General features: G+C 40.8%; 1 protein-coding gene across 2 annotated transcripts; it reads right to left on the bottom strand.

The window, feature by feature from the left end:
* Positions 1–1,139: 1,139 nt before the first annotated feature.
* Positions 1,140–25,929, bottom strand: LOC146651727 (toll-like receptor 5). Of its 2 annotated transcripts, XR_014907523.1 has the most exons (6): positions 25,809–25,929; positions 24,161–24,220; positions 12,255–14,311; positions 12,037–12,139; positions 10,475–10,563; positions 9,665–9,801 (listed from the first exon to the last, which is right to left on the bottom strand). XR_014907523.1 is itself a non-coding variant. In XM_085381423.1 (5 exons), exons 2-5 carry the CDS (start codon positions 24,206–24,208, stop codon positions 9,556–9,558), a joined length of 2,658 nt encoding a protein of 885 aa, XP_085237549.1. In that variant the 5' UTR covers positions 24,209–24,220; positions 25,809–25,929; the 3' UTR covers positions 1,140–9,555. The 2 variants fall into 2 exon arrangements, 1 of the variants encoding a protein (XP_085237549.1); XM_085381423.1 differs by having other exon boundaries at positions 1,140–9,801; positions 12,037–14,311.
* Between the last annotated feature and the right edge of the window lie 1,450 nt (positions 25,930–27,379).

Genomic DNA, 27,379 nt, shown 5'->3' with positions numbered 1-27,379 from the left:
GCACCGACATGAAATCGCGCCGCCTCTGTTGCTTTATGTCTATCACTTCTTTGTATGTGCTGGAGTCCGTGTTAACTTCCCAGTGTACTCTTGTTGCCACATGCCTCAGATAAAAGCTGTACTGTGTGATTAAAGTGTCGTTTTTAAGAAACAAAAACATTGTCCTGCTGTTGTGTGTATTTACAGACATTAACAGACACACACACATTAACACACAGACACACACAGACACAGACACACATTAACAGACACACACACAGACACACACACAGACACACATTAAGACACAGACACACAGACAGAGACACACATTAACAGACACACACGGACACACACACAGAGACGCACACACAGACAGACACAGAGACACACATTAACAGACACACACACAGACACACACACAGACACACATTAAGACACAGACACACAGACAGAGACACACATTAACACACACAGACAGAGACACACATTAACAGACACACACGGACACACACACAGAGACGCACACACAGACAGACACAGAGACACACATTAACACACACAGACAGAGACACACATTAACAGACACACACGGACACACACACAGAGACGCACACACAGACAGACACACACACATTAACACACAGACAGACACAGACACACATTAACAGACACACACACAGACAGACGCACACATTAAGACACACAGACAGAGACACACATTAACACAGACACACACGGACACACACACAGACAGACACAGAGACACACATTAACACACACAGACAGACACAGAGACACACATTAACAGACACACACACAGACAGACGCACGCACACAGACACATTAACACACAGAGACAGACAGACACACAATCAGGAGTCGTGACGTGTGCACCTGTTTCATCGTCTCGACTGCTGGCGCCTTCGGTGCGTTCTGTTACACGGCTCGAGGTCACAGGATTTAAACTGCACATGTACACGTGATTTACACAAGAATAACCATCTGATTTTATTGCTTGTAGGTGTGTGCTTTCTCACACGGGTCCACTTACAGCTTTTCTAAGATTCAGAATAACATGCACTGGTAAAAAATATAGATTTATTTATTTTTATTTCATTTTTTTAAAGAAATCTTTCATCTTGGGAAAATTCATTACATGACATCATTGAACCCGATGAAGAAGAAGGCGGTGGGCTACACCTCAGGGCTTGTAATTACAGGAGAGATCACTTTGGCACACAAACACCAAAAAGGAGCCCTGCTGCCATCAGCAGTGGTTTCACTCATCTAATATAGAACACGCATTAGCCAACCAGTAGCTTTTGTATTACCAAAGAATAAATGAATCGTGGCGAGTAAGCTGAAGGGGGAAGGATAGTTAAACACTTTGCAAATTCACTGATATGATACTTCGGCAATAGTAGAAAAAACTTCCATACATGACTTTTATATACAGTACTGTGCAAAAGTCTCAAGCCACCCCTCGTGTCTTTGTGTCTTGATAGGAAAATGACAAATGGGTGCAGCGATTTACTGAAACCAGCTATATGGTGCGAAAAGAGTTTGAACAATTCTACTGGGCTTGAAAGTCAATATTTGTTATGACCGCCGTTATTCTTCAAAAGAGCCTAAAAGGCTTTATTTTGAGTGTCAGACACGTGTTTCCGCCACCTTGTGATTAAAAAAGTGGCGCTTCTGTGGAATTATGATAAACTCATCATGTGGTGTTTCCACCACAGTCTTGGCTCATTGACAAAGCTTCATATCAAAACGCTGATGTCCAAATCCTCCTAATTCAAAAACACGTCCCTCCACCAGCCACACTCAGCAGCGTCATGGCGGGCAGGAAAAATACCGCCGTGCTTTCGCTTCTTTTTTCCTCTCATCCCTGAAACAAGCTCGCACATACAAACAAGCACTCTAAAGTGCATTACACAAGTAAAACCACCCACAGCTTTTGTGTGATGGTTCTGTGTTGCTGGAAAGATCCTATTTTGGCACGTACAGCTCAGCTCGTGTTCCTTCAGGTGTCTGATCCCCACGGCTGTGGTTTCTCTCCTCCACAGCTCAGTCCCTGCAGTGAGCCCACATCCCTCTGAGGCTCGCTCCTCAGGCTTGTGTGAGCATCCCTGTAATTCTGTTTGTTTAAATGCAGGTCAAATATTAGCTAAGGCTGTGTAGAGGGGTTTATTACATCCCCCCTTCTAGGCAGAATCTTCTAAGTGTAATCTGCAGGCATAGCTGGCCGATGGTGATTTTTCATTTTTATGGGACGATGGGTTTGTTTTTTTTAAATGATTAAAGTACATAAAACAATCTAATGAGCAGATACACATTAAAAATATCTCTCTATTTCTTAACAGGTATAAACAATGAAAGGTGGTGGATTGGCCAGATGCTGGCCAATGTGTAAAAATAACTCAGTTGTTTGTTGGTGGCTATGGTGGAGCCTCCAGCAGGTGGATGAGAGAAAGGGGAGGCAGTAGGAGAGCCCCGAGGCAGCCGCTGGTGCGAGTGTCAGGTGAACTGAACTTCAGGTAAGAAGTTATGAGCTGCAGTGTATCTGGGTCAGATATAAACCAAGTTTAGGTGGAGTTTATTTTCGTTGTGCTGACGTTTTACAGTCAGTTACAATAACTCGTACTGGGTACTAGCTAGCATGACGGAGTTTCTATACATCTGGGTGAGTGGTATGATGTTACTGATAGTGAACTTTATTTTAATCATAAGGTTAGTTAGTAGCTGCCAACCATCCCGTAAAAAACTTAATCGTCTGGTATTCAGAGAAAATATTACGCGTTTCGTGTTGAGGTGAAAAGGAACAGTTTGTCCCGGACTTCAGCTACAATGAAAAAGACACAAAGCTGGAGTTATTCTGTCGTTACGCTGCACAGCTGCCTCTTCTTCTCTCATTCTCTCCCCCTGCCTCTCCTGTTTCTACTTCAATCATGAAACTGATCAATGATCAGCTGATCGTCTCTCTTGTTTGTTTATCGCCCACTTTGTGCCAGAAAGAGGAAACCAGCGGATGTCGCGCTAAACAACAGCAGCACGTTTAAGCTTGATCAGCTGTTGTTAGAGTTTATTTAATATTAATTTCTAGTATCAGCTGATGTTTGCTGGAGCCACAGCTGTAAAGCTGCTGGTCATGATGTCGGTTTGGATATGTGGTGAGAGGGAAACATGAAGATGAAACCAGGAGATGTCCTTACTGGATCATCAGAGCTGTGATGGAGAAACAGGTTTACCTTTTAGGTGACATGGATGAGTTGAAGTTATGAACTGTTTCTGAGAGACAAATAACACCAGGATCCTTTTCTAAGCAGCTGACAGCTGGTAACTGTGCAGGGACGGCTCTAGCAAAGTTTTGCCAGGGGGGCAGGTAGGGCATTAACAGGGGGAGGGGGCACAAAGAAATACTTTTCTTTCTTATTCTCATTTAAAATGTCTCACTTTTAAAAAATAATTATCTGATGGTGACGCCCATAGATATTATGGCCTGTTTTGTGTGGTGTAAATGGCACCTCATTTTGTCTATAGTGTGTCCTGGGATCTTGCTAGGCGCCGAGCGGGTCTCAGGTCTCTTATCCTCCTTGGAGGAAGCTATGTTGCTGATCTAATTCATTGTATATGTGATGTGAATATGTTTGAGGCCACTGTATCTGTTGTTGTGGGTGTATTTATACATTTTATTTTATTTTTTTTGTGTACTCTTTAGGATTTTGTGTAATTCTTGGGGGGGTGAATGTAACAGGGTCATAAATCACATTGTTATAATTACACAAAATGTGTTCTAAACCCCCAAACTGTTCCTTTTATACCTGACTTTTAGGACCTCCAAGCCTGTAGTTATGTTCATTATCAGTTAGAGCCCCTCCTCATTCTTTTCTTCTTCTTCTTTGGTGCAACCCTATAAATACAAAGTACCCCTTTTGCCTCTCCCCTTTTCTACAATTCCCCTGTGGGAGAGACACAACGCAGAATCACACTGGTTACATAAGGACATCTCCTGGTTTCATCTTCATGTTTCCCTCTCACCACATATCCAAACCGACATCATGACCAGCAGCTTTACAGCTGTGGCTCCAGCAAACATCAGCTGATACTAGAAATTAATATTAAATAAATGCTAACAACAGCTGATCAAGCTTAAACGTGCTGCTGTTGTTTAATGTGACCTCCGCTGGTTTCCTCTTTCTGGCGCAGAGAGAAAAGCCGATCAGCTGATCATTGATCAGTTTCATGATTGAATTAGCAACTTTCTAGCTGAAGTAGTACGGGACAAATCGCGTTCCTTTTCACCTTAACTTTAAAGTTTGACCTCCTCGGCTGTAATTGGTCCAGCCCAGAGTTGATCATGACCAACTGGCCAATCCACCACTGTTCATTTATACCGTTAAAAAAAGAAAAGGAAGAAAACCTCATTGGCCCATAAAAACGAAATATCATGAGCGGCCCACCGGGCAAATGCCCGGTATGCCCGATGGCCAGTCCAGCCCTGAAATACAGTCATGACAGTAAACGAATATGAGTTCAAGGACTTAACAACATTACTTCAGTTACACCAACATCTCTGATACATTAGCACTAAGGGAACACTGAATGACCTGGTGCTTTATGTCCATCTAAGATTACCACAAAGTAAAAGATCTCTCAGCAACGTTATGCAACATTTTAGCCACACTATCGCCCCGATCAGATCAGTGAGCTGGGATTTTCTATTCTAAGCATGAGCTACTGTTACAGCAACAGACATTAATACTACTGGTGTCTCACACAACAACTCAATGTCCACTATGTGAAGCAGCCAAACACAGGCCTTCTCCTCTCGTTAACTGAGATAAACTGCTGGCATATTGGTTTTACATCTATACTGTCCAGTCTGTCCTGGTGGACATACAGCAGCATTGTTTAATCTCATTTGAGTCATTGTCTACCTTAGCCATGTTTTCTGAGAGCACTGAAGCTACTTTCAGCCTCAACTGAGGATACTGGGATGACTAAAAGCAGCCTGACAATTGTCATGATAATAAATACTAGTTAATCTATAGCACCAAACCATCAGTCAGTCACCTGTGAGCTCGCCTCTTCACCTCTGAGCTACAACATGGCAGAGCTGCCTCTGTCACCTGATGAATGACAGTGAGACACTCCACATACATGCAGTCACACATGTGCTTCAAATACAGTCACAAACCACCAGGTCATCATCCAGTTTCACCTGTGATCTTGAGTCACCATTGCTCTCTGAGCTTTGTGTTGGTTCTTCTGTCACCTGACAAACAGGACAAACATGACAATAAGAATAAAATGTGCAGCTGCTTCAGTGTTTCTGTCACTTTGTGCAGATCTTGACTCGTCAGTAATGTTTGTAGGCTGAGTGCATTTTTAAAACAATTTGTGCAAACTGCACTACCAGGTGGAATATTTGCAAAATCATGACGACCTCGTGATATTTTGTCTCAAAGATTAACCCTATGAATACGTCAGTGCCATTAGGATGAAATTATTGTGTCACCAACATGTTAACGTTAGACATATAATTCTAACAGCCTCTGTAAATTAATATCCTGGCTGCTCAAAGCTGCCGTTTTCTCTGACAGCTTCAATCAAAATTAGAAACGCTGCTCTGAGGCTGAGAGAACTAACAGTGCTGCCTGCTGTGCAGGTAGTTTCCCAAACACGTTATTCGTGGTTACATACAGTTTTAGACTGATGTGGGCCAAAGCCTAGCATAGCCTGTAACGTTATTATGACGCATTATATGAGTGAACTTGGCTTGCAGGTTTCTTTGAAAAACACTTTCTTATATCCAGCTTCTTCCTCTTTGCTGCCGTCCTCCTCTCCTCCAGGTTTGGCTTCTTATTACTACATTACATAACTGCTCTTTTCTCACATGGGATCCATGAATTTCCTGTGAGAGTACACAGCATCTTCATTAGCTCAGGATGATATTTCACCTCTGACTGACATATTTCTGTCCAGACCTCTGCAATCAGTATCACTGCTGACATCTATGCGAGTCATCCTCACACAAAAGGAAAAACATCAGCACTTCTGAGGGAAGTATGCCCATCCCAGCATTCACAGAGTCAGTGGACTGAAGTGGCTGTAAATAGTACTGAACATCCCTGTAACGGTCACCTTGTAGAATCTTTTCAGACTTTTGCGATATGTCAAAGTCTCACACAATTATCAGCAAATAAAAATTAGTGAGTAAAGAGTTAATGCCTTTGTGGATTACCTAGCTTTCCACAGTGCCACCATGAGGCTGAAACAAAGTGACAGGCTTACAATCGACTAAAACTAAATGTGAAAAAGCATTTTAATTTGATTAATCAATAAAAAATAAAAACTAGACCTGTGGAAAAAAAAGAGCTGAAAATGGTAAAAATCTATCAGAACTTGCCTTGTGAGGCTACGATGGATGTATTTGAGACTGAATCACCGGCTTTTAAAGGGTTCTGTGTTTTATTACAAAAGCATGCACTGATTTTTCTCAATCTTGCCTTCTATATATGTCCTTCATACAATAATAATTAATAAAGACATTTCCAATAATCATTTCTTAACTGAAAATAACAAAGTCACTCTGGAGATTGAAACTAAACTGAATTTAAAGAAAAATAAAAACCAAACAAAAATGAAATCAAAATAATGAATAATTAAAAAATACAAAACTATAACAACTTTGGTGTCAACAAACACTGAAGTGCTTTGTGGCTGAGCGCTGTCCAGACTGACAGTGAGCCTTAATTAGTTACACCCTGCTAGTATCAGGTTGGACCCTTTCAGAATGATCTTAATCCTTCTTAGCACAGTTACAGTAACACCAAGAGTTCTGATGCGGCCCATCTGAGTCATTTAAATCACCTTTCATCCCCATGTGCTCAGTTTTGAACTTCAACTGGTTGCTTAGACCATGTCTAAACGATGTGATTTACTAATTAGATTTGTTTTTCATGAGTAGCTAAACAACTGCACCTAATAAAGTGTACCTAAAAATGATGTCAAGTCCATACCTGCTTCATACCCTGGGGGACGGAGCTATGGCTCCCCACACTCGCTAGCACATCGTTACATGGAGAAACCTTTTGAATAAAAGTGTGCCGATCCACACAGGTGTGCACACGGGTGCTCACTGACACAAACTTCACCTTTCTTGGCTGCTACCTCAAAGCACATTGTGCGCTGTCGATCTTGCGTGCTGCACAATAACATTTAATATTTAGTAAATACTGTTATTTACTGTTAGCTAGTTTATTGTGATGGTGTTGTATTTATTATGTTGCTCTTTTTTGTTTGTTTTAATTTCTGTTTTCTTTCTTCTCTCGACAGGTGATCCAGGTGTTTTGTTTTTCTCCCCCCCTTCTCACCATCTCTTTTCCCCTCTGTTTTTCTTTCTCTCCCTCTTTCATTCATTCTTTCTGTCTCCCTGTCCTGTCCCACATCATGTCTGTCCCGTCTGTAACAACTGAAAATAAAATGAAATAAATACATAATTATAATAAAGGTCAATCAACTGGACTAATATGGCAAGGCCATGATGATCCACTTGTTAAAGTAATCTGCTAGGCATCGTTCTTAGCCTTCAGACAACAATTCTGATGGCTAAAGATCCAAACTCCCCATGGAAGAGAAATATCTCTTCCTTCTCTCTCTTTAAGTCCCAACTCAAAACTCACTTGTTCAAAATAGCTTATCCCACATAACCTCTCCACTCTGCTATTTTAAATTTGTTTCATGTCTTATGCTTTTATGATTGTGTAAAATGCTTCCTTTTATGTTGCTTTTATTATTCCACTGTGTACAGTGTCCTTGAGTGTTCTGAAAGGCGCTTTCAAATAAACTGCATTATTATTATTATTAATAATAATATTATTAAACAGGACAGGCAAAAAAAAAAAGCCAAGTGAGCATTAGCGGGTGGCTACATATCTTATTATATGTTATGTTGTATTATATGTTGAACAGATGAAAAATCAGCTGTTCTCACTGAAGCTCAAGAGTCATTTTAACAACCAGTGGTGCCCAAAGGCTTTGTGCTGACATGCAGTGTGTCCGTTTGCATGAACTTTGACTCCATGTCAAAATGTTCAAAATGATTTTTCTTAAACGAAATAAAATAAACAGTCTTTGGTTCCCTCGTCTTTCAAATTAACTTCTTTTGGGGGCACAAAACAGAAACATCATTGGTACCCCCCAAAAAACATTTACAAAGAATATCAGGAAATAAAAAGAGCTCCGTGATGAATAGATGTTAATGCTGCACTGTGTTCAGATTAATGGACTGTTCACAGTGAATAAGCAGCAGGAGCCAGCAGACTGGCCCTAATGTCCAGAACAGCTGGCTCATAAAAGCTGGGAGGATGCAGGCAGCCGGGGCGGAAGCTTTCCTCTGCTCAGTAGCTTCCTGTTTTCAGGCACATGGCCTAAATGAAAGGAAACTGGCTGACCTCTTAAGATCAGCTCCGAACTTGCGGTCCAACAAACCCCGAGTGCTTAGAGATGATCTGTAGTCACCGCTGAACCTAAACAGCCTTTCTACAGGACACATCCATTGAAAGATGGGTTGATGTGGTGACATCTCAACACCCACGGTGCTAATAACTGCTGGTCACTCAATGAAGGCATGAGAAAGGCAAAAGAAGAGATGGCTCGCCATCTAGTGGTTAAATAAGTAAGCATATTCTATAGGGCTTTGGAGTTGACGTCACACCGCAATGCATTGTGGGAGCGCGGCGCCATCTTGGACCACGAATCAAACCAAACAGGCTGGCTGTGTCCCAATTCAGGGTCTGCATGCTTGAAGTACGCACACTACGCGTCCTACGTACGGTGCGTACTATAAGTAGGAGAAGTGCGGAAGTGAGAGGCTTGTGAAATGGGACGGTCTAGCCTGCGTCGCGCTGTTCAGGTTGCCTAGCAACCATGATACTAACCGCGAGAAACGTTTCATACAGCTTTGTGTGACAGAAATGAAGGAGAAAAAAAATGTCTTGTTGGTCATTCATTTTTGTCATGACATCACTTTGATTAGTTGAGTATCTGAGGCTGAGACCACAGGACTGGAAATATATATATATATCAGCTAGACAGCCAAAACTTTGTGTAACAATTGTATGTAAATATGTTTTTGAAAAATCAAAAAATATATTTTAGAAAATTAAAACCCGTTTTGTCCCTAATCTCAGGAATCACTGAAATACAAATTTATTTGTACAAGCTGTAAAAGTTTTTCCATTACTTTGAGTCTTTTAGGCCTTTTATTAGCAGGAAAAGTTGTAAAACGTAGAGAAAAAGTTAAAGGTCCAAAGTCTATGCCTTCCTTAATAAATTGCAAAGCAATCAAGTGGGTCAGCTTGGAGTCTTTGCCGGGCTGATTCCAGCCATGGGCTTTATGTTTGGTATAGATGCACCTGCTCTAAATCCAAGAACTGTACCATTGTTTAGGCATTCTTGGACTTCTCTTTGCATCACAAGGTCTGCTGAATCTGTTGCTGCGTTTTACAAAGCCACCAGTTTTCATTTTCACAGGACAGTAGGCTTCCTAAACAGCAGCAGAAACAAAGTTCACATGGAAGTTTCTTTTATGTTCTCGGCATTAATCCCGTCGTGGCTCTCCGGCTGAACTTCAGGCCCCCCGGGCTCAGGCTTGTCCTCTTTGAGCTTTTTCACCTTACTGTCTTTGAGTATATCTGAGATGAGACGTTCATAAAACCACTCCATATCCTGAGGGTCCTCTGGCCAAGTGAGGTACTCTTTCCTCTGGACAAAAGCTCTGACTGCATTGCACTTCATCAGCTGGTAGTGAGCCACCTTTGGATGCAATGTAGGAGTTTTAAGTCAAAAACTGAAACATGTTTGGGATGAATTCAGTAAGAATCAACATCACCAGTTTTCTGCTTTGTGGAAAGCAAAAAAAAAAGTGGTAAATGGCCTGTATTTGTATAGCGCTTTACTTGGTCCCTGAGGACTCCAAAGCGCTTTACACGTTCAGTCATCCACCCATTCACACACTGGTGATGCTACACTGTAGCCAAAGCCGCCATGGGGCGCACTGGCAGAGGCGAGGTTAATTGAAATCTGCATGCAGTCCGACACCTACCAGGTTTGTACAGGACTTTCAGTTATCTGCTAACCTGTTGCCACACACAGTTCTCAGACCTAAAGCATGACTTTGGTTACTATTTAAATCTGCTGTAATTTATATTTTACATTGAAAACTGGTCACATAACCTTTATATGTGAGCGTGGCAGCTCGCACTGATTTACACACTCAGTGATATAAATCATCATTTAGTTGCAAAAAATATATTGTATTTCAACACGTTGGAAATTAGAGCTACAGCTTAGTGAACGCTGAATAGATTTTACAGGTGACCAAAACTAACTCAGCTATTACAATAACGCTTTTTTACACGATAAAAACATACAAACACTTAGTGGATAATATATTATTGCTGTTGTTATGTTAACAGCTCATACTCACCTTCCCTACCACCAACATAATTAAGACATTCGTCAGTTCCTCCAGCATCCGGCCTTGGGCTAAAGTAAACGCTTCCAAGCACCAGCCATCTGCAAAGAGAAACTACTGTGGTAATTTTGCTCATGTTTAAATGATCTAATGAACTTACATTTTTTTAAAATAAGGAAGTATTTAACCCACATGCAATTATTTTACTGTAATGAAGAAAGTGAAAATAAAAGCCTTATTAGCTATGGCACTACTAAGCATGCTAGCAGTTTAAATTAAATGCAACACGTCTGTTGTTTTATATACAGGAAGAAGAGACAGCAGTGCTGATTCCATTTCTATTTGTTTACAACATGAGTTACAATGACTAGGTGGTTAGCTTACCATCAGTACAACGTCAGCCATGTATACATTACAATAGATGGTTAGCTTAGCATTAATAATCATTCTTTCTGCTGATCCTCTCAGGGCTCGCCGTAGCAGATTGCCTACCTCCATCTTTCCCGAGCATCCTTCATGTTAAACCAGTATGGCTGGGCATCGTCACTGATTTCTATAACTGATTCGATTCAATCCCAGATTCTGTTTCATTCATTATTTCACTCATTTTTTGACTCAGACAGTCAGAAATACTATAATTATGATCATTTATCAATACACTGGAAGCAAAACTGCAGAATAAGAGGGACTTCATGACGAAACCTGCAGCTTCAGAATCTGTGAGACACCGCCTTTTGGCGGCGTGTCCACATATGGGTGGGTGGATGGCGGGTGAACGGGGGAAATCTGCGCTTTGTGCTTTACACCTTTTCCCGTTTACCTGCTCTTTAATCATTTGCATTTTTAACTGTTTGGCAGATGTTTAAATTGTTTTGAGAAGCTTTAACTTGAGCTTCTGGCGTTTCTGGCAAAATGCATTTATATTTAAAAATTGATTCAGGATTTAATGAGTCGATATCGCTTTAGTCAAACGAAATTCGATTTGAATCGGGAAGTCCATTTAATTATTACACTTATGTTTTAGGTGACACATATTTTTATATAAGAGAAAGGTTAACCGAGCAAATACAGAAATGCAGTTTTTAAATAATTTCATTTGTTAAAGCTAAAATCTTTTAAAAACCTATCCAAACCTGCCTGGCTCTATGCAGAAAAAGTGTCTGCCCCTAAATCTAATAATTGGTTGTACCACCTTTGGCTGCAGTCAAGCATTTGTGATAATTAGCAATGAGACTATTTTTTACACGGCTGTGGGGGAATTTTGTCCCACTCTTTTTTTCTAGAACTGTTTTAATTCAGCTACATTGTTGGGGGGTAGGGCTAGGGAACTCCAGGCTTCCTGCAGGTTTTAGATGTGTCCTTGATCCAACACAGCTGATTTAAATGTTAAACTATCTCCTCAACATGTCTTGAAGTTCTCCAGAGGCCTGGTAATGAACTAATCATTTGATTCAGGTGTGGAGACCCAGGGTGAGCTCTAAATCCTGCAGGACACCGGCCCTCGAGGACCATGTTTTCCTGCTGTAACGGCCTATTTAAGGGCATAGCAAAGCATCTTAATCAGAGTCCAGTACCTTTAAGGAAATCCTTAGAGACAATGCACAAAGTCTTCCTGCTGCTCCAGATGGCATCTCTGATGTTTGAAAGGTGATCCTCACCTGGCAGGAAGTCTCGGGCCTCGAAACAACAGTGAAAAAGATTCTCTTCTGAAAACTGGTTATCCAGCTTCTTTAGTAAAGCAGCCTCCACCCACCGGTAGTCCCTGTTGCTAAAACAGATAAACGCATCATACCTCATCTCATCCACAAGAGGCATCAGTTTGGGGCCCTTGAGAACCCTGCTGATGATCTTTTTGTAGATGATGAATATTTGTCCTCGGAGACGAGCGTAAATGATTCCAGTAAGAAGGACAATAATGATGAGTGAGGCAGAGAAAAGGAAGACAGCAAACTTTAGACCTTGGACTGCCTGTTCGGGATCCGTCTCACATGGTTCGATGATTGTGGAGTAATTCAGCAGAGGAAGGCCCTGGAAAGCAGCTGGAAACTCGCATCTTAAGTCTTCAATTGGGCTCAAAAACGTGACATTAGTCGTGTTCAGCCACTCCAGGAAGTTCCCCAGATTGCAGTCACAGTGAAAGCGAGTTGCTGACAGACTGAGAATGCTGAGAGACTGAAATGTCATAGGGTCGGGGGAGGCTAGGAAGTTGTTTGAAATATGGAGCCATTTCAGGCTGATGGGAAAAACATCTGGCTGCAAAAAGGTCAAGGCATTGTACGAAAGGTCCATCTCTATGATTGAGCTGAGACCCCTGAAGATCCCATTTGGGAGGGTCGCGAGTGAATTAAGGCTTATATTTAAACCGATCAGATTTTCAAGATGGTCAAACAAGTCGAGGCACTGCCCCTGTGCCCAAATTATCTGCAGGGAACTATCATGAAGATCTAGCACTTTCAAACTGTTATTAAGAGGTTCAAACACATAGTTTCGTTTGCACCACTTGATGATGTTGTCACCATAGAATAAAACCCGAAGTCTCGGGAAATAAGTTAAAATGAAAAATACATCCTCCATATTTGTTAATCTATTTTCTGAAATATCGACATGGATACTGTTCATGGCCAAGTCATCAATTCCATTGCGAGATTTCAACTTATTATCTCTCAAAAACAGATATTCTAAATTTGGTAGTGATGTAGGAAAACCCAGTTCTCGCAGTGAGTTTGATGCCAGATCTAAATACTGTAAGTTAGGGAGACCGCTGAATGCTTTGTATCCCAAAACACCAATGTGGTTTTGGGACAAGTCCAATATCCTAAGTTCTCTCAGATTGGTGAATGTGTGAGAATGTATTTGTCCTAAAAGGTTGGATGACAAGTTGAGTATTAGTAAATGATCCTGAAGACCATCAAAAGCATTTCTGTTAATCTGATTGATTCTGTTTAGTGAAATATCGATCTTCTTTGCATCTCTTAGATGACTGAACACGGCACTCTGCAAAGCAAATATGCGGTTGTTAGAGACATCCAAACTTTTCACTGCACTGTTTTTCAGGCCTTCAAATGTGTTTTTATCTGGATCTGGGAAGTTCTCATGTGAAAACCCTTTGCCCAAGATTCCAGAGTATTTAAGATGAGAAATCGGAGTCCCTTCTAATGCTTTGAAAAACTGCCTTGTTTCGTTCACATTTAGTCCACTGGAGGTTAAATCGAGAACATCGAAGGCTAGCTCTTTGAAAGGGTTCCCACAGTTTCCCCATTCATCATTGTGGAATAACTTGTTGGAGTCCAAGTTCAGGAGCTCAAACCTTTTACCCCTGAAACTTACAAGATCTTCTTCACATATGTTTTCGATCTTATTTAGTTTGAGTTTCAGCTGCGTGAACTTTCTGAATCTTGAAAAGAATGGACCTGGCCGCAGTCTCGTTATGTTGTTGAACGAGAGATCAAGGACTTCCAAGGACAAAAGTGGTTCCAGATAGCTTTCTGATAGTATGGAGTCTGTCAGACTACAATAATACAAAGACAGGTTTTGTAAATTGAACAGTCCTGCAAATGCCCTCGGCTGCAGTTTGAGGCCCAGATTAGAGCCGAGCATCAATTCTGTTAACTTTCTCTGCCCGAGGAAAGCGTTGTTCCATATGACGAGTGTTTGATCCTGACTTTCAAGATTTAATACTTGCAACTCCTTAAAGTCTCTGAGCGAGGTGCTGTTAATCTCACTGATGTGGTTACTCTGCAGATAGAGGTGGGTGATGTTGTGGGGCAGAGCAGGAACCCAGTAGTGGTTCTGAAAGCCACACCAGGCTCTTTGTCCCCTCAAACGGCATGTTTGGTAGGATACTGTTACCTGCAGATGGGAGGGTTACATAACAAAAATCAAGCGATGAAGTCAGCAAAATTACATGTGAAATTATTTAGTAAGAAAAAAAAATCAAAGTCAAAGCTTCATTTTCATGATTAGTAGCCCCCCCAAAAGCCCCCCCAAAAGTCTTTATGTATAACTTCCATGTAGGGCTGCCACAACCGATTATTTGGATTGTCGACTAGTCACCGATTATTTTTGCGATTAATCGACTAATCAGATCATCATCCATTGGACGTAAAACGTACAGCTTATTGCACCATCAGCATCTGCTCTTATATAACTATCATTAGCTTGCAGCTTCAAGTGTTTAAAGCTAAAAATAAAGATAAGATGATAGTTTATTAAATTTTAATGAAATCTACAGATTGTTTAGGTGAAGTTTAATAAACTCAGCCGTCTGCTCTTTGCTACCTAAAATATAACACACTGTAAAATGTAATTAGTTCACAGAACTCAAAATAAGTAAATTCGTTGCCTCAAAAAAATAGAGTAAAGTTTTACTTAAGATGACTAAGTTAAGGCAACTTATTCACTTAGAGTACAGAGTAAATACCTATGTAGTTTCCAGAACTCAAAAAAATATGCAAACTCGTTGCCTCAAAAAAACTAAGTAAAGCTTACTTAAGATGACTGTTAGGACAACTTATTCATCGCAAGTCTGCAGTATTAAGAATAACTTGATATTTCTGACTGTACAATACAAATTGTTTACCTACTGACAAACATTTCAAGTTCAACTAAATGAAAAAACTGTGTGGTAACCTGAATATGACTAAAAATAATTGGCAACACTTTTTGTAATGATGTTAAAATCAGCCCAACTTTTATTTTCAAACACAACAAAGTATAACAGCCAACATACTGGACACTGTTCTGCTGAACAACAAACAATTATATTGCCATCACTGTTATAATCTTACAATGAAACAAAGTCTCAGATGTAATTATTCTGAAAATAAGTTTAGGCCTACCACAACTTTGTTTTGTACTTACTTATATAATCAAAATAAAATATTTGTTGTTCTGTCACAAGTGCCGTCTCTGATTTAAGTAACGCGTTACAGTAACTACGTTATTACTGTGGTAATGAGCACGGTAACTAGTTATTATGCCAAAACCAGGAACGCAATAGTCGTTACTGGGATTTAGATAGGCTCGTTACTTGTTACTTCGTGTGTGGTGGCTATCGCGGAGCTTCCACAGATTCAGTAACATTAGCAAGTGGTGGAGGCAGCAGGTGGAGGAAGGAAAGGGGACGCAGAAGGAAGAGAGACCCGAGGCGACCACCGGTCCAAGTGTGAACTGAACTCCAGGTAAGAAGTTATGACCTGCAGTCTCTCTGGGTCAGATATGAACCAGGTTTAGGTGGAGTTTATTTTCGTTATTCTGACTTTTTCCGTACACCGTGCTAGCTAGCATGACGGAGTTTCTATACAGCTGGGTGGGTGCTATGTTACTGATGTTGAACTTTATTTTGTTCATAAGTTATTAGAGTTGCCAACCGTCCCGTCTGGTATTCAGAGAAAATATTACGCGTTTCTTATTGAGGTGAAAAGGAACAGTTTGTCCCGTAATTCAGCTACAATGAAAAAGACACAAAGCTGGAGTTATTCTGTGTCTTTGCTGCACAGCTGCCTCTTCTTCTCTCATTCTCTCCCCTCTCTCTCCTGTTTCTACTTCAATCATGAAACTGATCAATGATCAGCTGATCGTCTCTCTTGTTTGTTTATCGCCCACTTTGCGCCAGAAAGAGGAAACCAGCGGATGTCGCGCTAAACAACAGCAGCACGTTTAAGCTTGATCAGCTGTTGTTATAATTTATTTCATATTAATTTCTAGTATCAGCTGATGTTTGCTGGAGCCACAGCTGTAAAGCTGCTGGTCATGATATGGTTTGTATATCTGGTGAGAGGGAAACATGAAGATGAAACCAGGAGATGTCCTTACTGAATGTCAGAGCTGAACAGGTGATGGAGAAACAGGTTTACCTTTTAGGTGACATGGATGAGCTGAAGTTATGAACTGTTTCTGAGAGACAAATAACACCAGGATCCTTTTTTAGGTAGCTGACAGCTGGTAACTGTGCAGGGGCGGGTCTAGCAAAGTGTTGCCAGGGGGGCAGGTAGGGCATTAACAGGGAAAGGTGGGGCACAAAGAAATACTTTTCTTTCTTATTCTCGTTTAAAATGTCTCACTTTTAATAAATAATTATCTGAATTTTACAACAAACGATTGATAGATTGATGCATATATACCATCAGAACAGTGAACATCACTGTCACAACAGCGTTTGTTTTCATTCAAAGGCTTTATGATTTTTCCTATAATGGCGGCCGGTCTGTAGTCAAAATGCTCGGGCTGATTTTCTGTCCCAGTCCAGCCCTGTATGCAGCTCATCTGCAGTCTGGTGTTACCTACATCTTCCTATTCAGAAGGCAGAATTTCCGAGTTCTGAGTACAATCGAAAGCACCACGACTGCAGTTTTTATGTTGGATGTAAAAGGCGCACATGATGCTGTGACGTAGGCTAGAATCATGGCGGCGGTCAACGACGGCCCAGGCGTGGGATTTCTCTCGTGGAAATATGCACATTATCTTTTCCTTTGGTAGGTGGCACAGTGCACTGTGGCAAGTAAGCAAGCTAGAAGACTGGCAAAGTTATGGAAGCAGCACATTAACAAGAGAATTCTGAGTAAAACCAAAGTTACTTTCCCTAGTAACTAGTTACTTTGAAAGTAACGAGTAACTTGAAGTAACTGAGTTACTTTTGATAGAAGTAACTAGTAATGTAACTAAGTTACTAATTTAAAGTAACTTACCCAACACTGTTTATATGTACCGGTAACATAATGTTTCTTATGATTCAACTGTGGAATTTAACTTAATTCTTTAGAAGGAAAAGCTGTATTACTTTATTCTCAAGTATAAAGCCAACCTAGATGTTAACCATTTAACAGGCCACTAATCTGGATTATAGCTTTCACAACAAAACTTGTTTTTAAACACATTTTTAACAAAACAAATACTATTGTTATTATTATTATTTAAAATGTAATAAAACAGAAAAGTGGTTAAATATAAAAGCAAATCAAATCACTTTTTATTGTCACATCACATGTGCAGGTACATTGGTACAGCACATGTGAGTGAAATTCTTGTGTGCGAGCTTCACAAGCAACAGAGTTGTGCAAAATACAGTAATGTAAACAAGCAAAATACAAGAATGGCTACATCTGAAACTAATAAATATATGTACAATATATAATAGTATATGCATTTCTGGATGTGTATACTAAATATTTTTCTACGTGTGTGTGTGTGTGTGTGTGTGTGTGTGTGTGTGTGTACACATGTTTTACAAATTAAATAGAGTAAACAATAAATAAAATATATAAAATATATAAAATAAAATATACAGAGTGAGACATGTGCAAAACAGTGGCATTACTGTACAGTATGGAGTTCATAATGTTAAAGTTCCAGTAGCAGTTTGCTTATGTTGTTAAACAAAGGCTAGATTTGACATTAATAGATGCCACAGATGTTCAAAAGCTGCCACAAAGTATGAAAAAACAAACAAATGGACGTCTCCGAAAACGTCTGAGCATTTTTGCAAATATGTGATGTCTTGATAAATCGAGCAGATACTTGAACTTTACACAGCTACATTCTTGCCTGAAAATATCTTAAAAGTCTATTTTGTGACCCAGAAAAAGTTGTTTTTTAGCCGTGCTCCTCCGCCATTGCAGCGCTTACAAGTACGCACAGACTCCGACAACTGTGGCCGACAAATGCGATCCTCCTTTTCCCCAGATTACCCTTTCTGGGTCACAAAATAACCTTTTAAGATATTTTCAGGCGAGAATGTAGCTGTGTAAAGCTCAAATATCTACTTAATTTATAAAAATATCACATATTTGCAAAAGTGCTTCCACGTTTTCGGAGAGCTCTGTTATCCACCAGCGCGATAGCTGACCGGGAGGTCAAGGCTCGATAGAGTCCACGAGCACAGCTAACTGCCGGCATATCGTTTTCAACCTTGCAGTCTTTTGCTAGTCATGTTAAACATGATATATATATAATTAGTTAGTTAGTTAGTTAGTTAGTTAGTTATGGGTATGGATTGAAAATACCCCCCACACTAACAGCTGAATAAGAGTAAACATTTACTCACCAAGTCAGTGTATCAGGCAAAGATCCACAGCAATGACAACAATAATATCTTGAGCTGAAGCTTCTCCAGGTTTGCTCAACATATTCCATAACAAATGCACCATGAACATGCGGACTGATCCGTGCTAGGGAGGAGGACGGTAGTGATGTGGCATTTTCAAACCACATCTTTCATCCTTCCGCACTGAGAAGCAAAACTTCCAGCTGACTTAGTTTTTCTAAGTTAAGACAACTCAAATAAATTGAGTTTATCAGCATTTTTATGAATGAATGCTATGAATAGATATGAGCACGTTAGCATATGCTGCTTCCGGTGCGGAAACTCCTGTGGGGAGCTTTGTTTCCGGTGTCCTATTCGCGCCTGGTTTACGGTCCAAGTTAGATTAGATTAGATTAGATTAGATAGAACTTTATTAATCCCTCGGGTGGGTTCCTCTGGGAAATTCGATTTCCAAAAAAGCATAGCACCGACAGAAGTTACAGAGTTATACACACACACACATATATATATAAATACAGAGACAATATAAATAAAATATACGAAGGGGATAAATAGAATAAATAGGAATAAAAATAAAAATACAAGTGAATTGCACATTTCAAGTATTGAGTCTATTGCACCGTTGACTATTTACAAAAGTATTGCACAAAAGGTATTGCACAGTGAGGTGAAGAGGCACTACAGCTTAGTTGTTCCCTCCTTTGTCCTCCTGTTTCCCCTCCCTCTCCCCTCCAGAGAGGAGTTAAACAGTCTGATGGCGTGTGGGACAAAGGAGTTTTTAAGTCTGTTAGTTCTTGTCTTTGGGAGAAGCAACCTGTCACTGAACAGACTCTTCTGGTTGTTAATGGCCGTGTGCAGAGGATGCCTGGCATTGTCCATAATGTCCATCAGTTTCTTTAATGTCCTTTTCTCTGCCACTGTCACCAGAGTGTCCAGCTTCATGCCGACCACAGAGCTAGCCCTCCTGATCAGTTTCTCCAGCCTGGATGAGTCCTTCTTTGCTGTGCTGCTCCCCCAAGTTAAGCAAATGATTGAATCAAGCGGCGATTTACATTTCTATAGATGTCTTGGGCATTTATCCAATATACAGTGGGGCAAAAAAGTATTTAGTCAGCCACCGATTGTGGAAGTTCCCCCACCTAAAATGATGACAGAGGTCAGTAATTTGCACCAGAGGTACACTTCAACTGTGAGAGACAGAATGTGAAAAAAAAATCCATGAATCCACATGGTAGGATTTGTAAAGAATTTATTCGTAAATCAGGGTGGAAAATAAGTATTTGGTCAATAACAAAAATACAACTCAATACTTTGTAACATAACCTTTGTTGGCAATAACAGAGGTCAAACGTTTACTATAGGTCTTTACCAGGTTTGCACACACAGTAGCTGGTATTTTGGCCCATTCCTCCATGCAGATCTTCTCGAGAGCAGTGATGTTTTGGGGCTGTCGCCGAGCAACACGGACTTTCAACTCCCGCCACAGATTTTCTATGGGGTTGAGGTCTGGAGACTGGCTAGGCCACTCCAGGACTTTCAAATGCTTCTTACGGAGCCACTCCTTTGTTGCCCGGGCGGTGTGTTTTGGATCATTGTCATGTTGGAAGACCCAGCCTGGTTTCATCTTCAAAGTTCTCACTGATGGAAGGAGGTTTTGGCTCAAAATCTCACGATACATGGCCCCATTCATTCTGTCCTTAACACGGATCAGTCGTCCTGTCCCCTTGGCAGAAAAACAGCCCCATAGCATGATGTTTCCACCCCCATGCTTCACAGTAGGTATGGTGTTCTTGGGATGCAACTCAGTATTCTTCTTCCTCCAAACACGACGAGTTGAGTTTATACCAAAAAGTTCTACTTTGGTTTCATCTGACCACATGACATTCTCCCAATCCTCTGCTGTATCATCCATGTGCTCTCTGGCAAACTTCAGACGGGCCTGGACATGCACTGGCTTCAGCAGCGGAACACGTCTGGCACTGCGGGATTTGATTCCCTGCTGTTGTAGTGTGTTACTGATGGTGACCTTTGTTACTTTGGTCCCAGCTCTCTGCAGGTCATTCACCAGGTCCCCCCGTGTGGTTCTGGGATCTTTGCTCACCGTTCTCATGATCATTTTGACCCCACGGGATGAGATCTTGCGTGGAGCCCCAGATCGAGGGAGATTATCAGTGGTCTTGTATGTCTTCCATTTTCTGATGATTGCTCCCACAGTTGATTTTTTCACACCAAGCTGCTTGCCTATTGTAGATTCACTCTTCCCAGTCTGGTGCAGGTCTACAATACTTTTCCTGGTGTCCTTCGAAAGCTCTTTGGTCTTGGTCATGGCGGAGTTTGGAGTCTGACTGTTTGAGGCTGTGGACAGGTGTCTTTTATACAGATGATGAGTTCAAACAGGTGCCATTCATACAGGTAACGAGTGGGGGACAGAAAAGCTTCTTACAGAAGACGTTACAGGTCTGTGAGAGCCAGAGATTTTCCATGTTTGAGGTGACCAAATACTTATTTTACACCCTAATTTACGAATAAATTCTTTACAAATCCTACCATGTGGATTCATGGATTTTTTTTTCACATTCTGTCTCTCACAGTTGAAGTGTACCTCTGGTGCAAATTACTGACCTCTGTCATCATTTTAAGTGGGGGAACTTGCACAATCGGTGGCTGACTAAATACTTTTTTGCCCCACTGTATCTGTAAATGATGTTCATCGACTTGTCGATATTTTTTCCACGTGCCTCAGAGCAAAAGAGAAAAGGGATTCAAATGTTATATTTCTCAGCTGTCCCTCGTTTATCGCGGGTGTTATGTTCTAAAAACAACCAGCGAGAGGTGAAATCAAGTAGCCAATTTTATTTTTTGACGATGCAAAACGTTTCGTGGACATACAGTACTGCAGTCACACTGCTAGCGATCGATGCAGCGATTCTGTACTGTACAGGAGAGACGTCACGGAGGAGATCGTCTGCAGCGATCAGGACGCAGGACACAATGTGACGTAAAAATAAGCATGCAAACTTGCACTAAAAAATCTGCGAAACAGCGAGGTGAAAGGTGAACCGCGTTATAGCGAGGGACCGCTGTAATTTTGAAGGTAAGTCACAACATACCCTTTGTACATACTAATGTATAGAAACCGTTACCAGCAATCATTCATTTTTTGTGTGGCTTTTTTCACGGTTTGTTAACATGCTGTGTAGGTGTGTACTTGACAAGCTGATATCGACATAACGGGGAAACATCTGGTTTGACTATTCGTCACCTGTAGTTTGAATGCTGAACATTTGCCTGTTTAAATCATAAGACCAGTCACTACACAGAGATGTGCTTCTGAATGTGGACGATGTGTCTTCTGCTGCAGTGATGCAGTTCTGCTTGTGTTGAGTGATGTAAACAACTGATCGATCTAAACTCTTTAAACGTCAAAATTGATCATTAGATTTTTTATGACACAGCAGCGGTGAGCGTTCCCACCTTCTGCTCTTTGTAACTTAACGCCATCTTTCCGTTTTCGAGTTTTGGCACATGGAGTATATCTTCACAGTAGCGATTGACCACAAAGTAAAGCTACTGGAAATGTACAACCCCACATCCGGTCTCAAACCAGGAAGTTAGCATTTTCTCGTGCACAGGGTCTGTCACTACCCGATCCGTACCGGAAACCCGATCGGTACCCCGCATGTGCAAATCTTACGTCACTTCCTCTCTTTGCCAACATTGCGACATTCAATATATTTGAATGATACAGTTAGCGCCCAGTTAGCTCCTAGCATTTCTCAACAGCTCTGCCTCCTTTTCGACTGCCCGGGACATTTAAACAATGGATAATCCGTTTACAAAGAAATTCATGCTTTTCTCCTCAACAGAGAGCGTCCCCCGATTGAGCAACAGCGCCGTAAAATAAGAAGAATGGCGCCTAATTACAGAGTTAATAATACAGACTTTGTAATATCTCACGTGTAGATTCATCAGCCAGATTAAGTGTTTACTGACAATTGACAGTGATAGCGCACATCATCATCACTATTCCAACAATCCTCTCCTCACAGACAAGCATAAACACACTCGACTATCACTAAATCAAATTTAACACACGTTTGTAATGACGATAATTCAGTTTATAATAGGGTTTATTCGCTCGGTCAGCAGGTGGCGGTATCCTCGTACACTGGGGAGTAAACTGCCATTAAACGAACAGAAGAAGAAGAAAACATCTACACATGCGCGGTACGGATCGGGTAGACCCGATTTGTACGGTCAGACTTTACACATGCGCAGTAAGGATCGGAGAGTCCTGATCCGTAACTATCTTTTTATTTTTCGTTTTTGTCTACATTGTACTGAAATGCTTCATTATTGCAAACATTTTAAGATATACTTGTTATTCTTAACATCTTAACAGATACTCTGACCCATAACTATCGTAAAACGCTACGACCGGAAGTAGAAACCTTTCGCGCATGCGGGGTACCGATCGGGTTTCCGGTACGGATCGGGTAGTGACAGGGTCTATTCTGGGACAGAGCTACTTCTTCTTCGGGGTTTAACGGCAGCTGGCATCCTTGTACATGCAGTGCTGCCATCTTCTGTTTCAGTCCGTTATTACACTCTTAAATCCTGCTACTTATTCCTGCGTCTTTTGCGATCTTACAAAGCTTCAAACGACGCGTCGACTATTAAATTAGTCGTCGACGATTTTGATAGTCAACTAATCGTGGCAGCCCTACTTCCATGGAAGCAGACTTACCTGGTCTTCAGCAACAGTTATCCAGGCCCTCTGAAAGTCTGATAGTGTTTCTCTGGCTACTGTTTCACTCATTTTCAGTATGATACTTACACCTTTACATGTTTGTTTTTGTCATTTGTAACGCCACTTAACACTGGCCTAAAGACAAAAAGGTGCCTAACCCAAGGGCTGAACATGTGTCTTCTCTATTTAGCAAAGAACCCATTTGAAATTGTATTTTAGGCACTTTTATACCAGCAACCTGTAGCAAACACATCATTTGTTCCAATTTCTGAAGTTAAATGCACCAAAAATGCCAAAGTAACAGGTTTGACTAGCAAAAAAATATTATTTTCCCATCATGGTTGACAGTGTGTCCTGCACAAACTTGACAAATGAAGGGGAAAAGAAGAAATCCCACTTCAAAATTCCCACAATGACCTGACAGAACCTGAGACATGCATCTGAGCCTTCAGTTGACCCATCTACTGTTCACTGAAGCCTCATCAGAAATGGTCTCAGTGGAAAGGTCAGATTTTAGACCCACCATGAATTTGGATAGTGAACGGTGTCCATTTTCTGCATGACAGTTATCCCAAACACACTGCTAGTGCCAATGCAGAAAAGCATACATGGATAGAAAAACACAGCAGAACACCATCAGTCATGGTTGACCTCCCCAGAGCTCAGACCTCAACATTGTTGAAGCAATGTGGGATGATCTTGTCAGAGAAGAGAACAAAAGAAGAAACATCCAAAGAAAAGTTTTGAATGTCATTCAAGAAGCCTGGAGAACTGTTCCTGAAGACTGCTTAAAAAATCCAAAACGACTAACTTAATAGATGAATGGATTTGAGATTAGTCATTATATTCTGTGGTCCTGTTATGTTTGAAACCAATCAGCTGAATGAAGTCAGTATTATAAACATACCTTTAGGCACAAACCAGTGCAAATCAACTGAAGGACCAACATCCACATTCTGTCCTCAATCTGTACAGACACAAACAGCAAAGCTTTGATTAGGTAATCGTGTTTCATTGTTGTAGCTGAACAAATATGTGAAATATTCAATAAAGTGAGAACATAAACATGCAGGTTGATGGTTCACTCGCACAAGTGTTTAACACAGCAATTCATATCTGATGTCAACTCGGACTACAAAGCTCCTTTGACTAGCTGGCGTGTTTGCCTGAGCTAATATGGACCGGACAGCAGAATGTGTCATATTGCAGTGATTGATCCTGGTGCTACACCTGCCACTCCCGATATAAGTTCATTATATTAACGTTTGTGCCTGTCAAATGTTTAAACCTTTAGTTTTAGTTTTTTTCTGTCTCAATTCAGTCCAAAAGTTGCCTTTATCTATCGCTGGGAGTAGATTTTTGTTCAAGTTAAGTACAACAGAGCCTGTGAAACCTGGCTGAAACATTTGAGCCCTAAAGAAAAAATGGGCCTGGTAGTTTCTGTACAGCCATTCCTGTAACTGTGAAAGTTCCCAGAAGCAAAGCACACAAAAGGTCCCAGTGCAGTGTCCCACCAGAAGAAGAACCGAAGAAGGTGCCAAAAGGCAGGGACAGCACAAAAACTGCTGTGCATCCAGTTTAGTTACCTACTAACTTAGTTGTGGTGAAACCCAGCTAACAGTTACTGGCTGCACCCAGTGCTAGCTAGACTCAGCAACGTGTTTATTCCTCAGCCCTGCATTAGAATCTGCAAACCCTTCAGACACACAGGGGTTTGCGACTTAACGAAAGCACTGTGGTATATTGTAATAAGCAGCAGCTATTACTACCTCCCACCAGTAGGTGGTACTGGGGTATTGTATGTGATTGAAAGCGAGCTGAGTAAAAGACCTGACCTCCACCATAGCCTCGTCTCAGTCCTCTGTGCTTGATCTAAAGTTGACTTTGACCGCAACCCACGTTAAACCAGCAGTTGGAACAACACTGCATAAAGTTACAACAAGCACAATAAATAATAAGAATCAACAACTCTTAATTTGTTCTGTCCATACGTTAGAAGTTCATTATACACTAAATCATTTCTGTGCATGAAAGATAACCTTGCAGTTGCGTTAAGGTGAAAACATGGTAGGAGTTTGAACATCAGCGTAATCCTGTGCACAAATACCAAGTTTGGAAATATTTAACCCCCTGGTGACGCCCCTGGGTTTAGCGAGGTGGCAAGCACGAACGAGATTTGACATTTTGTTTGTTGATAATAAAGCTGTAGTCTGTAAAATCTCAGTATCTTCATTTCAGCACAGCCTACTAAAGGTTTGAACCTTTTACGTTGCATTACTTGTTAGCCGTTTCCTGCCGTTTGCCTGCAGGTGAATCACTTCGGAGTTGTTGTCGGTTTGTTTACAGTCCGAGCTCTCATTACACTGACGGGCTTATTGAACAGTACGACTATTTTTTAACAACGTTGTCTGGTTGATTCCGAGTCGGAAACGATAAACAACTTTCGGAAACACAAACACACTTTTTAACCTTCTCCTTAGACGGTCGGGGAGGCGGGCGAGGCGGTACCGAGCTTTCTCCTCACAAATTAGCTGATAATAAAGTGAAAATCTTACCTGTACCGGACGAAGCGACAAACCCGTTCAAACCTGCACCACCTCGCTCTGTCTGGACTGAGAGTTGATCTTCTCCAGTCTGACAAAACGACAATTTCGCAATTTCCCAAGTGAACAAATCTCTCCTTCCTTTGTAAACTTTGCCTTCTTTTACGCAACACTGTTATGCTCTGTTCTGGTTATATTAGTATGTAACATGTATGTATTTAAATATAAAAGGCTACTGATCACACTTACTGTGAAAAATCTCAGTCAGTTTATGTTAAAATTTATGTCATTTTGAATGCAGAAAAGTACCACCAGAGGACCACCCGAGCCCCGTCAAAGCTACCAAGCAGAGTGTCTGCCATACTGTAATATTGGCTTTCCTTCTCCTTTATTTACATCCTTGTCTGCCCACTCATGATACAGCATGTATATGTAGTCAGTTATGGCCACAAACTCGCCTTTGATTACCAAATTGCATTTACTACATCAGTAAATCTGAGCAAACATTTGTCCTAGAGCAACACTGTAGGGTCTTTGTCTTACAGTATAAAGTGATGTGAGACAAGATTTCCTGACTGTAAAGCGGTGCGCAGACGACCAGAGCCCTCTCAGCACAAGGCTGACACGACTTTCCCCATATAGGAAATAAAACGTTAAAATAAAAACAGATTAAGACAGATTACTATACCAAACACATAAAAGTGCATTTACTGAATTGGTTTTGTCTGCTCTTGTTTTTTCAAAGACAATGAGGAGCAAAGTACAATCTGATCCTTGTGTTCATTTTCTATATACTGTTAATCCCCAGACTGTTGTCAGTCTGACAACACTCAAAATTCAAAATCATCCTCAGTGCACACCTTTTTCTCCTCTGTGCTCAAGGTGCTCTGTTGTTTAAGTAGAAGAGAAAAGTTGGACATATTTCACAACCATTAGATGTCCAAGAAACCTCTGAAAATGAGGTCACAGTTACTTCCCGAGCAAAAACTTCTGCTTTTGCTCACAGACCCTAAATTTCAACAAATAACACAATAATATGGCAAAACTGTAAAGTGACACAAGAAGCTAGGGGAAGAGCCACATGTTCCATCTGAGCTTTGAGGAAAATAAACTCAGCTTTTCCTTGGATGTTCGTAGTTTTTCCAGTTCATACAGAACTTCAGCAGTCGGGTTTGTCACTGTGTTGTTCCTCCATCTCATTGAGCCTACTCAGGATTTATTCAGAGGAAATGAGGAACAAAAAGACATTTTAATAGGTCAGGGGTTTGTGTTGCTCTTGTTGACTTTTAAGTTAAAAAAAAAATCAAATGAATAATATTTCTTTTAAAAATGAATGTAACAGCACTACACACCAGTACTGTGCTTATTTTATATGTTAATCATAATATATTTATAATGGAATAACATGAGCTCAACAGTGTCACAAAAGTACAAACATTCGGTACTTAAGTAGAAGTACAAATACTACTGTTAAAAGTTGAGGTACTGATTGAAATTCTTTACTCGGGTAAAAGTAAAAAAGTACAGGCTCTGAAATGTACTCAAGAAAGTATAAAGTAGCTCTTTGCATGATGTTTCTATTT

This window comes from Rhamphochromis longiceps, linkage group LG15 (genome assembly GCF_057381845.1).
Source record: "Rhamphochromis longiceps isolate RC_006_pf linkage group LG15, R_longiceps_female_GT1.1, whole genome shotgun sequence".
NCBI classification, from domain to species: Eukaryota; Metazoa; Chordata; class Actinopteri; order Cichliformes; family Cichlidae; genus Rhamphochromis; species Rhamphochromis longiceps.
Note: the sequence above shows the minus strand (reverse complement) of the source record. Positions and strands in the feature narration are given on the sequence as shown.

Excerpts from the sequence above, each read along its gene's own strand:
- LOC146651727 (XM_085381423.1), bottom strand. The coding sequence starts at position 24,208 with ATGTGGATGTTGGTCCTTCAGTTGATTTGCACTGGTTTGTGCCTAAAG. Across the intron at positions 10,564-12,036 it reads CTCTAAGGATTTCCTTAAAG|ATGGCTGGTGCTTGGAAGCG; the intron begins GTACTGGACTCT and ends TTCTCTTTGCAG. Across the intron at positions 9,802-10,474 it reads TTATGTTGGTGGTAGGGAAG|GTGGCTCACTACCAGCTGAT; the intron begins GTGAGTATGAGC and ends TTGCATCCAAAG.